The sequence below is a fragment of the Choloepus didactylus genome, chromosome 1, assembly GCF_015220235.1.
Source record: "Choloepus didactylus isolate mChoDid1 chromosome 1, mChoDid1.pri, whole genome shotgun sequence".
NCBI lineage: Eukaryota > Metazoa > Chordata > Mammalia > Pilosa > Megalonychidae > Choloepus > Choloepus didactylus.
The window spans coordinates 236,654,349-236,669,674 of NC_051307.1; the positions used below are offsets into that span (position 1 = coordinate 236,654,349).

At 42.7% G+C, this 15,326-nt stretch overlaps 1 protein-coding gene across 8 annotated transcripts in view; it reads left to right on the plus strand.

Moving 5' to 3' along the window:
* Window positions 1–1,952: 1,952 nt before the first annotated feature.
* The window catches only part of GRM7 (glutamate metabotropic receptor 7), a 1,009,633-nt gene continuing 996,259 nt past the window's right edge, over window positions 1,953–15,326 (plus strand). For all 8 annotated transcript variants that reach the window (XR_005211330.1, XR_005211329.1, XR_005211331.1 and 5 more), the window contains exon 1: window positions 1,953–2,691. Coding sequence is in view for 4 of the 8 variants with exons in the window: in XM_037800797.1 (XP_037656725.1) it covers window positions 2,173–2,691 (519 nt within the window). In the remaining 4 variants the exon portion in view is untranslated. The remainder of the gene's footprint in view (window positions 2,692–15,326) is intronic.

Genomic DNA, 15,326 nt, shown 5'->3' on the forward strand with positions numbered 1-15,326 from the left:
TGTCAGATGAACATAAAATATCCAGCTCTTACAAAATCAGAATAATATAACAATTGCCCAAAAGGCAAACATAAAGCATTTTGAGGAAAGAACCCCTTTTTCTAACTCACGCTTGCTCCAGAAAAAGTCCAGGGCTTAGTCCTGAATGACTGTGATCGCACTCTGTTCCCATCCTTGAACTCAACACTAGAGCCAGAAGGACACAATGTTCCTATCAGTCAGGCCTGGACTAGGGGGTAGGGTCAACTCCCGTGTAATCACAGCATTAAAAGGTGGACAAGGGGCATATCCAAAAAGGAACTGATGGACTTTCCCCAGAAGGAAGTCATAGATGCTAAGCAAAAATAATAACAACAACCATAACAGCAACAGTAAATGTGTTTGTAATATTCCTTGGTTATCCTGGTCTCTTTCACATAAAGCAACAGAGGATACTGGCCTAAAAAAAGAACTGTGACCAAAAGGACATGGCCTATTTTAACAGAGGATTTGAGAGTAAAAGATACCTTGGAGACCATCCAATTCCATTTCTTCATTCTGTAGATGGGAAAACTACACCCCAGACAAAAACAAAAGTGCCAAAGGCACACAGGTAGTTGGTGGCTGAGGTAACCAACTCCCTGTCTTCTGACTCCTGAAGGGGCATTTTCTACAATGATATTTGTCTTTATTACATTAACAACAACAACAAAAAGTATAATATTGTGCCTCATTTTCTCCCCACCTCCAAAATCTGTATAATATGGTTTTCCTGCACTCTTACAGAGAGCCCTAGCAAAAGTCTGACTAACCACATTGAGTCCACTGTCGTTCCCCAGGAACGAGACATGAACTCTCCTTCTATGGGACCACTAGGGCCACCTGTTGCTTTAAAAAGCCGGCAGGAGGGGCCACCTTTTAAAAACAGCTCCCAGATTGCTTTTGCCCCAGATCCCCAGCCCAGAGAAAGAAAGACATCTTGAATTAGTGGGAAGAATGCTGCGTGCCCCTCTTTCTTCCTTCTACCATCGCCTCTTTCCTGCTGTTTCCTATCGCAAAAACCTGTCACCAGCCCAGAAGCATCTCTGGAAATGGGTAGGAGGGAGCCTTGAACCTGTCAGCGCCAAAGAGTGCGCTCTGCAGAGTTCTCAGTCGTTCTACCTCTTGGGATGAAAGGAAGGGACCAGTCTGAGGTTTCTGCGAACAGGCACCATGGAGGAGCGCTGTCCGCTCCCGCGGCTCCGGCCGCAGTAACCCCTGAAGACCAAGGATGCATTCCCTTTCCTAGTGTTTTCGTCTTGGTTTCTGCTTCCCCACAGCCTAGCCCGGTGACTGGCCCCAGAGATGTCTCTAGGTAAATGTTCTTTAAGTTGTGCATCAGTCTCGTGTGTGTGTATGTGAGTGTGTGTTTAGAAAACACTGGCACAGGCGTATCAGAAGTAGAGACTGGGGTCTCCCCACGTCCCTCCTTCACAGGCTTTTGCGTGTCGTGACTCGCTGCGTTCTCCAGGAGCTACGAGCCGGGGCTCCAGACCTCCGTTAGCTCCAGAAATCCCCGCCCCATCGCGGGGCTGCTATCACCCGCGTTCAGAACATCGGTGTGGGTGGCGGACAACAGGCTTTCACAGTGACTCCCACAGTCCCCTCGCCTGGAACCTGCAATCCCTCGATTCCCTGGGGACCTCGAAACTCGCATACCGAGGCAACCCCCCAACTAAGTCGCCCACCCATTCCCCCCCACTTACCTCAGCACGCAACTCCTCCCTGCGTGATGATGCAAACCAGAGGAGGAGGGCAGTTTCTGGGAAGGGTGGGGAGACAAGGAGAGCAAGCGAGGGAGGGAGGAAGTGGGAGGAGGAGGAGGAGAGGGAGCTGAACGACCATTTAAAGCGATAGCAATCCCTGCCCTCTCCCCAGTGCTGGGCTGTTGGAGAGCGCGAGCGGTAAACCCCGGAGCGCGAGCGCGGCGCGCCGGCCCGCGAACCCCAGAGCGCACGGCGCCCCAGGCTGGCAGGCGCCGCGGGACCCCACACCCTCTTGGGCAGTCCCTCCCTTAGGCTCCCCCGCCCTCCGTGCCTGCAGGAGCCCGTGGGCTTTCCTGGAGAAGCTCACCCCGGGGCGCTCGGACATCGGCAAGCCCGTCACCGACCCCTCCAGCGCCGCCGCCGCCACCGCCGCCGCAGTCTGAGCAGCATGGTCCAGCTGGGGAAGCTGCTCCGCGTCCTGACTTTGATGAAGTTCCCCTGCTGCGTGCTGGAGGTGCTTCTGTGCGCACTGGCGGCGGCGGCGCGCGGCCAGGAGATGTACGCCCCGCACTCGATCCGGATCGAGGGGGACGTCACCCTCGGGGGGCTGTTCCCCGTGCACGCCAAGGGTCCCAGTGGAGTGCCCTGCGGCGACATCAAGAGGGAGAACGGGATCCACAGACTGGAAGCGATGCTTTACGCCCTGGACCAGATCAACAGCGATCCCAACCTGCTGCCCAATGTGACGCTGGGCGCGCGGATCCTGGACACTTGTTCCAGGGACACTTACGCGCTTGAACAGTCGCTCACTTTCGTCCAGGCGCTCATCCAGAAGGACACCTCCGACGTGCGCTGCACCAACGGCGAGCCTCCGGTTTTCGTCAAACCCGAGAAAGTAGTTGGAGTGATTGGGGCTTCAGGGAGTTCGGTCTCCATCATGGTAGCCAACATCCTGAGGCTCTTTCAGGTAGGGGGGCGCTCCCTCCAGGGCGGAGCGCGGGGTAGCTCCTGCGCTCTTAACCCTAAAAGCTGGCTTGGACTACAGGGGTGCGGGGTCAGGTCAATCTTCGCTCATTTCCACCCTGGAGATCCTGCCGTATTCTCTTACCCCTCTGAGGAGTTACCTTCCCTGCCTAGTTCATTTCCCTTCCATCTCTCCCCTTTCCGCGTTCCACTCCATCCGGCCTGACATCCTGGATTTATGGCCCCATTTACAAGAAGCAATCTGCGAAAAACAAGGCGATGATTTAAATGGGTTTGCATTAGAGTGAAGTATGGTCCGAAAAGCTTGTAAAGGTGCCGGGCTTCTGTGAGAGCGGGTTAGGCGCATGGAATATGAAAGATGAGAAGACGTCTCGAAGCTGGGCATTTCCAAACTCCCCAGCTTCCCACCCAAAGCAGCCAGCAAGCCCAGCTCCCTTGGAAAATTTCGAGACGGGCTTTAAGAGGCGCTTAAACCGAGGGCTCGGTCTTATCGTAGGTTTGGATGTTAACTGCCCGTTCCCCTCGGTTTGGATTTTCGGACCGCTAGCCTATCTCCGCGAGGGCATGGGGAGGGAGGCACCGGGACCCTCCCCAAGTGAGGAGAAGCCACCCGCAGACGTGACCTCCCAGTCGGTTTGCTCTGGGCAGTTTTGCACCGTCTAAATTTCATTTGCAGTCTGGTCACTGGCAGGAGCTGGGCGATCAGCTTTCTACTCCTTCCACTTCAGACCTCAGCCCAGAGATGAGCTCATGCTAACTGCGAAATAAAATCGCTTTCGCTGCCTCCTCTCTCCGCCCCCTCGCCCACTGCCTCCAAAACGCAGCCCCCCACCCCCAGTCCACAGCTCCTAGGGCGATTCTCGGATCCTGGCAGGAAGGCGCCTGTAGGGAGGCCGTGGGGTGCGCTATCCGGGCCCCGCGTCCTCCTGCTCCCGGCGCGGGAGGGCAACGCTGAAAACGGGAAGAAGGCGGATCCTGGGCTGCTGAGCTGTGGGTCCTACCGCAGTGCTCTCTCGCCGCCTGCTCCAGCGGCCTCTGCCCCGTGGCTCCTGTGCTGCATTGGATTTAAACGGATGGTTTCGATTAAGAAATTGAGATTCTGGGTGTGCCTGTATGACTTCCCTTCTCTGTGTTTCTCTCTGTGTCGTTTTCTCTCCTTCTGTCTCTTTCTGTCTCTGCTTCTCTGCGCCCCCACCCCCATATTATTTTACTCCGTTTTGTTCTCTGTTTCCCTTCTCCCTCTCTATTCCCACCTCCAAATTCTTGGTTCATCTCCCTCTTACCTAATGCATGGCTCTCTCCCTTCCTGTCGATGCCCAAACCTAATTTATCCTCTCCCCAGATAAGCAGGCTGACCCTGGTGCCCCTATGTTCCCCCTCTATCTAAACAATTGGCTCCTTCTCAAGTGTTTCCCTAAGGGTGTGGGGTTTGGGGAGGGGACTCTTTCTGAGTTTCAGGCTGTCACTACATCACCTCTCAGGAGGGTGAAGTTTATGTATGCACCAGAAGGGGTACCTGTTCAAGGCTGGAACCTGGCATACCTAAACCTCCTGACTGTACCATTATGGAGCTCTCTAGATGTTTGCAAACCCAAACGTGCTTTGGGAAAAGCTTTCACTCTGAGTAGCTTCGTTGAGGGAAGAACCTGAACTGTTGCAAGCAAAACCCGAGAGCGCTCCCCTCAGCTCTTACTTTAAGGTAGATAACTTGAGGGGGCAGTGCAGGACAGGATGGGATCAAAGACATTAGCTGAGGACCACTGGGGGAGATTCACCATGTTTTCTTGGAGCCTTGGGGGATAGAAGGCATTCTTTGTGTTTAGCAAAAATATTATTTTGCTGCCTGATTTTCTTTTCACTCAGAGCACAGGCAGTGCTGTATGTAAAGAGTGAAATGTTAAAATCGAGGAAGGCATTGCAGGCTAGGCTGAAGGTCTGTTTGCTCAAAAAGATTCCTGGGAGATGATTATTTCTCTGATGTATGAACTTGAGGCACATCTCATACTTAATTTCCTGATTCCCTGGGCTGGGAAGGATAAGAACTGAACATCAGTGTTAGAAGTGTAGGTTGGGACCAAAACCATTTAGATAAAACACTGTCATTTTCTCCTAATTTGCAAATTGTAGCTATTCATGTTGGATTGAACAGCTGAGGAAAAAGAGCTTCTGGTTTTCACCTGCACATATTGAGAAAAGGCTGGTAGTAGGAGGAATGAATCAATGTGAAGCTTGTGCTGCAAGCTGGATATAACCATTGGTGTGGACATCCTTGTTAGCCATTGCTCATGTTGGAATATATACATATATTCCAGTGGCCCTGTATGCCTGCACTCTTGAAAGTGCCTAGCATGGAAGTTCAGTTTCCAATTGACCAGCCTCTACAAGCCTGCAAACCAAGTAAAGAGAGTCGTGGGACACAGACCCATTATTTAAGGGCATAATCACAAATAGGGGGAGAGCAAAAGGAAGCAGGCAAATCTCTAGGATTCTCGGGTCGGCTTGGTTAAGATTATCCTATATAAAAGAAATGCTGCAAAGGACTGAATTCCTAGTTTTCTTGTGGTCTGAGTTTTCTTTTATCCCCCTGGTCCCTGTGGGTTTGCTGTGGGGATCATGCCAATGTGACCACTTGAGATATAAAGTTATGGTGAGAAAAGTCTCTAGGCTAGGGGGAGGAATACTTAGGGACTTATAATTGGGGTGGGGGGTGAGTGCTGGAGACAAGAGAGGGCTGATGAGGTAGTAATACATTTCCATTGATGTGGTGTCCAGTGTCAAAGCAGAGCCTGGCACGAAGTTCTTTACCTGGAGAAATTAGGACATGGGCAAGAATAACTACAAAGATGTAAAATAGGATCTCTGACTGATTCTCATTTGTCTGCTAGTATACCACCAGAGCAAAGATAGATGCTGAGAAAATCCACCCTCTGTCTCCTCTATATATACACTGAATCGGTTAGTAAACGACATGTCTGAGGACAGGAATTATATCCAGTGGGTCTATCAAATCCAGGAATTTGAGGCTAATGAAATTAATGTGTGGCCAGAGTTCTGCCAACTAGAATTAAGTCACTGCAGCCACCCTGCAATGCATTTTTAGCCTCAAAGAACATCAGGGAGGAATTTCTGGAGATTTGTTTCTGAGCCAGTGCAAAAGAACACTCTGCTAATGCTAAGAAAGATTAAATTTAAATTAAAATTGACTACGAGTAACATATTTTTAAAAAATAATCACAGAGTGGGGATGGCTTAAAGCAGAGAGGTTATATAATATGGGGTGACTGAAGGCTAAATCCCCCTGACCACTACTTTATGGGCTGTAAGTAAGATATATTGTAGTGGAAAGTAATGGCAACATTTTTATTTGCAGCTTCTCTGTTACTGAATTGAAAGCAAATATTTTCAGAGTGTAAATTCTTTTTGCTACATTCTGACTCTGAATAAATAATATTTCATGTGTAGCAATGTGATGTAAGCTGCAGACTTGGAATCAAATAGCATCTGTTTCAGTTCCGCCCCTGCCCCCACCCCCACTCCCCAAAAAGATGGAAGAAGTGGTCAATTTGACCCTTGTTGGAGGTCATTGCAAATTTCGGCCTGCTCATGTTCCGTAAGTGAAATACATTCATAAATTCAGCACTGTTTTCCTTCTTTTTATTGATACATGAAGTATAGTATGAGTATAATCTCAAACTTTTGGAGCAACATTTTATACATAAATATCTAGTTGCCTCCTCTCTCTCTGTATCTTATGCAGTTGGATAAAACTTGGTGTCTAGGGTGGTCCAGTATTACTCTAGTCAAGAAATAAAAAAAGTCACACTTTAACCTACTCTTTTTAAAAATTTCATGAATATAGATAACAATACCATTTGGCATAGACTCTCTAACAGTCTCTATCCCTACATTTACTATGTTTCAGGAAATTTACCTAACAGATGGTGAGTGGGAAATTTTTAAAGGGGTATTTCTTAAAAGAGCAGAGAGGGAAGGAATGAAGACATGTACATACTATATTTGAATATTCATCTACATGCATTTCCTATATACATCCACATACAATTAGGATGCCTTTGGGTATTGCAATGAATGTGTTTACTTCAACTTCATGAAAATTTAGAATTTAGCAATTCACAAATGCTACCTTCAGAATCCTCTTTCTTACAATATATATACACGTTGTGTCATGGTTTTAAAAGACCAAAGTACTCAAAGTATGTTCTCAATCCTGCTAACTAGCTAGCTAGGTTACCTTAAATAAGTCACTTAACCTTTCTAGGTCTCATTTTCCTCATCTAATTATTTTGTTATAATGTAGTCTCTAATATGTTTTGTATCATAGTTTAACTTGGAGATAAACTGTTTTGTCAAAACCTCCAATACTGTATTTTCACCTCCCACTTTGAACTTTCAGTAAATTTGGGGTGACTCTTTAACGATTATATTTTCAAACAGCTCTCCTGGCCAGTACCAGTCTACTTGATTTCCCATATTCAGACTTTACTGTTTTGTAAGTTTGTTCCTACGTTATATATATTTAACTTTCTATATATTTAAGACTGGAGGTGAGGAAAATTACCTCACGGGCTGCTTACTACATGGCCATGGTACACAAAACAGAAGGCAAGAATTGTGCAGTTTAGGGTAGCTGCTGTAGTTTTTGTCTATCCAGTGACCTATCCACTTTCATCTTGCAAAAACTCCAGGCTTTTCTTTTAGAAAATTGCCATAAAGCAGTTAATCATTACGTGCCGCTCCTCCCTAGGCCCAGGCCCGAGAGACGTGACGCGGATCAAGCAAAGTAGATGATTGGTTCAGGAATGGGCATGTGACCATTGCCAGGCCAATCAGAATCCACCCCCCCACCAAGACTTTTTCAGTCCAAGCAGAATGAGACATTGTCTCTTCTCTTTGGAATTTCTCTGCTGGGAAGATCAAGTTTACCAGTGGCCACCCAACAAAAGGGGAGAGTCTTTTTGTGCTGTAAAGTCATGCTGAGGTAAGCAGAACTGAGTGACAGAGAAAGAGCTGAGTGACAGTGAAAGAGCGGTATTCTGAAACTCCCGAATCTGGCTAGACCTGAATTTCAAAGTATCCCCAAATTTCCAGGGTATTTCCTTTAAAAAAAATTCTTTCACTCTTTTGAGTTTGTTTTCTGTCATGGTAGAATTGAAAGTGCCATAGCTAAAACACCATGTCCTACATTAATGTACGGCTCACCGACTAAAATTCATTCAGTGAAAAATATTTTCTCTTCTGTAAACATAATCCTTCTAATCCAGATTTGGCGTATTCAAAATTATACGTTCTAAAAAAACAAAAACAAACAAACAAAAAAACAGTATTATACATTCTTAACATTTGCTGTAACCCCTCGGAGCATTTGTGATTGCATCTTTCCCCTTTTGTTGAAGTTGAGAGAGGGGGTGGAACATTTTGATGTAAACTGCAGCCTATAGAACTTTTGTCTGGAAGCTTTGGAACTAAACTTGGTTGTTTCCATTAAAGCAAATCTTTTGTGAATGTCCACAGAAGCATTTTCATGTCATAATAGAATACAAAATACATTAAACTCCCGGGTCACTCTACAGTAAGCAATAAGCCCAACCCTGCCCCCTCCCCTTCTACTTTAAATAGCCAGTTTAGAACAGTTGCAAACAGTTTACCCCTGGACTAAAATGCATACATGATCACTATTTAACAGGTCATTTATGCAACAAGTAGTCAGACTAATTAATTAATGTACCTTTTACAAATTGGCTCAGAAAAATATGTTTTATGAACTTTAAAGCAAGACAATACAACAAGACTTTTTACAGGTAAATTTTCTTCTGAGAAGAGTATTATGCTCACCACATTTAATATATTTCCATGATTTGACAATTAACTTCCTTCCAGTTATATTTACTACTGCATGTTTCTTGGATCAAGTTATTAGGTTTTAAGGTAAAATTAAAATCTATGAAATCATGATATAGATACATGTCTCATTTTATGGAAGCAGAAGTGCTCAATTCTTTTCAGTAATATTAAGTAGTGATCATCAGCATCGTAATCATTTATCATGTCCTTACTATGAACCACTGTGCCATGTTTCATAAATACTTCATCTCTTATGGTTCTCACAACAGCCCTGGAAATTACACATCACCATCCCCAGTGTACAGCTGGGCAAAGTGATTCCCATAGCCCAAAGTCACACAGTTGGTAAGAGGCAAAGTTTTGATTCAAACTTAGATTTTTTGACTATACCGGTATGCATATTGCTTGATTGTTGCAAAATGCTTTACCTACCCCCAAAGTGTAGTGGTTTAAAGACTTCAAAGGTGCTGATTGCTTATCTGCAGCTATTTACAGAAATAAGTAATATTTTATTTCAGCTGTAAAACAAGATTAATTCTGTAGGCACATAGAAACTTGAGAATACAAATCCTTGCCTCCAAATGAAAGATGCTTGTTGTCTATTGTTCAACAAGTGGCCCTGTATGCAGACAATAAATATTCAGTAGACTTTTCATTCAAATAAAATGAGGAAAGATGTTTCTTCTTGTCCTGATTCAGTGGCCATCATTATGGATTATGGTGACTCTTCCTAAACTTTATTTCATTCACTCCACTCTTTCTGCAAACTGAAGTGGGAAAATCCGTCATTCAGATATATGTGCAAAGTGAGAGTACTATATTAATACAATTGCCGAAAGTCAAGTTGATAGAGTACAGGAAGTGCATCCTAATAAATGCAACATTAATGTTTGTATGGGCCGTGGAGTGAGGAGTAGGAGAATTTTCAGTTTAATGGATTATTTTGCCTCTTGCTATACAAGTGCTTCAGCTTAATAGTTTTATAATTGGTCATTTACAGAATTCTCCATCTCGGGCTGCTGTGCTTTGTCCATTCCAGGCTGCTGATGCTTTCCGTTGTTCTTGATGGAAGGTAGCAATGAAGCCACTTAGAAGGGCTGTCTTTCTGTATCGTTTAGATGAAAATATTTCCATTTGTAGAAGTACTGTTTAAACATTTTTATCATGTTTTGAACTTGACCATGTTGGAAGATATTTTGCATAAGCAGATAACATTGGGGATGTGAAACACACCCTTATTCCAGGGATTATCAGAATTACCATGTAGGAATTAAGAATCAAATTCTGGAGATAAGACAGACCTGGATTGAAATTCATACTCGTCTTTTACCTTAGCTAAAGTGGTACCATACCCCTCATCAGCTTCCATGCAATAAAAGTGGCCCTATCTGATAAAGTAATTGTAAAGATTCATAAATATGCATGGAAGTATTTTGTCACTGAGTTTAGCATATGATGAGTGGTCAATAAATTTAAAAGCTACCATTTTGTTATTATTATTCTATTATTAAATGTCACTATTGCTTAATTTGCTGCAAAATGCCATAGCCAGTAATTCCTGCTGGATTCTATTCTGTTTAAATGGAAAATTTTATATATGTATATGTGTAGTATATATAAATTATGCACATATATATACACACACACACACATACACAGAAAGAGAGAGCATGCAAGCGAGAGCACACTTTAATGATGCTATTCAGTGGAATGAGAATTTTCATGGTGCTGATCAAAGCCAATCATGAATTACATGGACTTAAGAGAACAGGGAGGCTAAGAGTGGGCTTTGAAGTCAGCCAGCCCCAAATATGAATTCCCTTGCCACCTTTTTCTACCTGTGGAACCTTTGGGAAGTTTCTTCACCTTTTTGAGCTTTACTTTAGTTTCCTCATCTATAATTTTTTTTTCCCCTGCAAATGTTTATTAAGCACCCATCATGTGTACTCTTCTTGATGCTTGGACACATCAGTGAATAAAACAGACAAAACTTTTCCTCTCTCCCTCTCATGTATGGATACAAACAACAAATCATACAAGATAGATGTTATAAATAAGTAAATCATGGGTATGTTGGAAGTTGATGAGTGTGTTGGAAGTTGTTATAAGTTGATGGGATAAGTAAAGAAAGTAGGGCACAGTAGAAGTATTGGGAGTGCTGGAGGGGTGTACAAGGCTGGTTGAAATTTAAAATAGGAGTCAGAAAGCCATGTGGACCACACTCTCCTTTGTCTAGTGTATGGATGGATGGGTAGAAAAATGGGGGTGGGTGGGGAGGAAGTCACCTAGTGTTCTTTTTTACTTTGTTCTTTTTCACTTTCATTGTTATTATTTTTGTGTGAGTGGTAATGAAAATGTTCAAAAATTAATTTGGGTGATGAATGCACAACTATATAATGGTACTGTGAACAATTGAATGTATGCTTTGTATAACTGCATGGTATGTGAATATATCTCAATAATATTGAATTTAAAAAAAAATAAAATAAAATAGGAGTCAGAGTAGACTTTGAAAAATGGCATTTGAGCAAAGACTTGAGATGAGGGGTGATTTGGAGGAAAACCAGTCCCAGGGAGCAGGAATGACCAGTGCCAAAACTCCAAGACAGAAATATGCCTGGCATGTTGGAGGAGTATCAAGCAGGCCACTATGGCTGGAGGAGAGTCAGCAGGGAAGGAGTAGGAGAGCTTGAAGTCAGAGGTGTAAGGGGCCCAGGTTGTATAGGGCCTGAGAGGCCATCACATGCGTTTTGACTTTTACGCTGAATTTGGGAACTAGAGGTAGGTTTTTGCCAGAGGTATTGCAGGATCTGTCTCATATTTTAAAAAGGATAACTCAGTCTGTGGCACTGAGGATACAGGAAGAGTGGAATCAGGGAGAACAGTTGGGAGGCATTTGTAGGCATTTAGGAGAAAGATACTGGTGGTTTGCACCAGGATTTTAGCAGCAGAGGTTCCAAGAAGAGACACATTTGAAGGCTAGGACATGCTTTTGTGAAAGGAAAGAAGGGAATAAGGTTGAATCTGAGACTGTGGGCCTGGACAAATGGGAACTAAAGGTTGCTGTCATCTTGAGTTGGGGAAAGCTTGATGTGTTGCTGGTTTGGCGAATTAAAGATCAGTTTTAAGAGATACAAGGTTTGAGATGTTTTCTTGACATTCCAATAGAGATGAGGAATTCACAGTTGGATATGCAGGTCAGAAGTTGTGAAGAAAGGCCTGGAGTAGAGATACGTTTTTATGAAATAGATATATTAAGAATATTTACATTAAAGCATTGTTTTAAAGATTAAGTGAGGTAATGCAGTTAGTCCTGTGTGTTCTGAAAGCACGTAATAACTAGTAGCTGAAAAAATTATCAAAAATGAAAAAAATCAAGTTGGATTTTTGAGTAAAGCTGAGCAAAATAGTGTCACCATTTTTTAAATCCCATTTGGGACTTGATTGTTTTAGTTAAGACATCATTAATAGCAGCCATTTAGAATAAACATTCCAATTTTCTGCCTTTCTCTCTGATCTTGTAATTGAAATCATATTTTGTGGGGTTTAAGTTAGTTGTGCTAGGGCACCTCTTTAATCAGAACTAATTCTGAACTATCTAGTTCAGAGGAATCATATGTATTATTATTTATGCTTCATCAAACTCAGTTGAGAAATTATTGTCACTGATATACATGATAGAGTTTAGGCAGTTTTCCAGAGATTCAAGAGGAAAATAACACATTTGTCTTATAATATCCACATGGGTACCTGGTTTGAACAATTTCACCGGGAATTTCACGTTGTCGTTCATTTTACCATGGAAAAAATACATCTGGGGGGTATTTTATCTCACAAGCTTTGCACTTCCTTCAGGTAGTTGCAAAATCTTAAGAGGCCTTTGTGGCTTTTCTAAAATTCTGTTCCTTATTTGTGTGACTACCAGATTTTGGTCCAAGCTTGTGCTTATACTAAAAATGCACGGCTGTGTTGTCTCAGCACATCTATAATTTTATTCTAACACTATCATTATGTAAGCTATACTTTAATTGTAATTATAACAAATTTTATATGAACATACATCCATTTCTAGTGTTCAGGAGGAGAGCAGCATGTAGTGAATTTTATCAAAATATAGCATCTGAGGAACAGAACAGAGGGTAATTGTGTAATTCTATATTCACTGTAATTAAGTTCAGTGGAGTTGGCATAATAGAATTAAGATGATAAAAACAAAATTGAGGCACTGTGGCTCCTTCTCTTTCACCCCTGTCACATTAGAGAGCACAGCCTTAACATCTTTCTGTACAGAAATAGAGAAAGTATGAGGCCAGGAGATGAATGGCCAGCACAAGGAGAGTAGAACTATGAAAAGGGACATTGAAATGAAACATTCCTTTTGTATTTGGTGGGTGGGGGAAATCTAGCTTCTGTGCCACTCGGGACCACATTTTCTGGAATTGTAGGGTCCAGTGTCAAATATGCTGGTCCACCCAATTGAATGCCAAGGATTATCCTGGATGGGATCTGAGGATGGAGGACAGGAGGCTCAAAGGGACACAGTTGAGACATAAAAAAAAAAAAAAAAAAAAAAAAAAAGAAAAGAAAAGAAAAAAGAAAGGAAATATGGAATGTAAGCTTTGTATCAATGTTGAATTTCTTGAAATTCTTAGCTGCGCTTAATGGGATTGCATAAAGGAATGTTCTTGTTCATGGGAATTGTGTATGTGAATTATAGTGTTTGTTCAAGGATTTATGCAGCTTGCTCTCACATGTTCAGAAGACAGAGCAATAGATGATGGATGATAGGGAGGGAGGGAGGGAAAGAGAAATGGTGGTGTGACAGGATGTTAAAGTTGGTGGATGGGGTATTGGGGGAGGGGGGTCAGGGTATGCTGGAATTCTGTGTATGGGGTTTGTATTGTTTTTGCAACTGTTCCGGTAACTTTGAATTTATTTCAAAATAAAATTAAAAAAAGAAAGAATGGAGCAATGAAAAAAAATATGCTGGTCCACCATCCTCAGAAGTAGGGACATACTTCTACTCTAATGTTTACATCATGTTTCTTGATAATTGGTTGAGAAGATTATGGCAAGAACTGTATTTCATGAAGCAAAGTACCTTGTTTTGAAATGAACAACACTCCATTTGTTGTTGTACTCTAAGCTCTCACTTGCTTTTATGTCTGCTTTCTTGCTCGCTCTCTTTCATGAATTTAAGTTCAGAGTTCAGGAATGGTTTTGTGAGGAAGGAATCACTGTGATTTCCTTACCTTCAGGAGGCAGTATAGCGTAATGGTTAAGAGCGTAGGCTCTGAAAGTAGTTTAAATCCTTGCTTTCCACTTGCTAACCATGTCAGCTTGGGCAACTTACCCAATTTCTCTAAGCCTCAGTATGTTGATCTGTAAAATTATGGTAAGAATAGTTCCATCCCACACAGTTGTTGTCAGGATTGAGAGAGGGTATCCAGGTGAAGCATTTGATACAATGCCTAAAACACAGTCAGGTCTACTAACAAGAATAGTAAGAACAACAATAATCATTATTATTCCCACTGTGCCAGCTACTATCTTTCCTATGCGTATTCTATTATCCACTCTCCCCCCTTATTCCTGTCATGTACAAGAGTAGGGTTGTCACAGAATGTTTGCTTCTACGGAGGAGTCTTACCCCTAGTGCTACCATGGAGGCTGGGCCAGGACCCAGCATTCATTGCTGCGCCTTGAAATGATTCCTGTTTTGAGAAGGGAAATTGGATGTTGAGGCAAAGCAGGTTAAAGGCGAATTTTCTCCCTTCTTCATCTAGGGGCTGAATGAAATATCCAAGCTTCAGAAAGAGAATGAGCAAAGGGCAAAATGCTTAATTTCACAATTCAGTGCTCAAGAACAAGTCAGATGGAGTGAATTTGAACACATTTCCACCATGTTCCAACAGTGAGATCTTAGCTGTTTATTATCATCTCTTTAAGCCTGAGTCTAGATCTGAAAAAAAAAAGGAAAAATAATATTAGGATTCAAACAACAAAAAATTGTTTGAGGAATAAATGAGTGAATCCTTTTAAAGAACGCAGGGCATTGCTTGTCGTTTAATAAGCCCTCTGTAAATGTTATCATTAAGTAGTTGAGCAAATCTGAGACCCTTCCTTTTCTTACACATGTGCACATGGTCATTTGTACAATTGACTTATAGTTACCAAATATCAATTACATGTGAAGCCTCTCAAACCCAGACATCCAGCTGTACTCCTTGTCGGGGCCAGCTCTGGGGCTTATCTCCTGCTACCCCAGTCACCATGATCAGTGTCATCTCAGTGCTTACCAAACTAAGTACTTTCGATATGCTAGATGCTGTGCTAAGGTCTGTGTAAACCTTATATCAAATTGTTCTCACAGTCAGGTAGGAAATGTTACAACCGTTGTTTTACATATAAAGACACTAAGGTATAGAAAGGATAAGGAACTCGACCTTCAGCAAGAGATGGAGCCAGGATTGAAAGCCCTGTATCCCTTACCTCAAGAGCCCTTAAATATTATTTCACTAATATCCTGGTTAACAAAAAAAAAAAAAAAAAAAATCTCTTTCAATCACTCATGTAAGAGTAGAGAAGATTCTTGTTCCCCATAATCCTCTATACCTCATGCCACCCTTGCCTCAGTACTAGGAAGCAGCGAAGGGGATGTCTTCAAAGACCAGTCAGAGGGAACCTACTCCCTTCTGCCTTTCTTGAATCAACTAATCAATACATTATTTCCTTCTTAGAATTCATTCGTGTTTC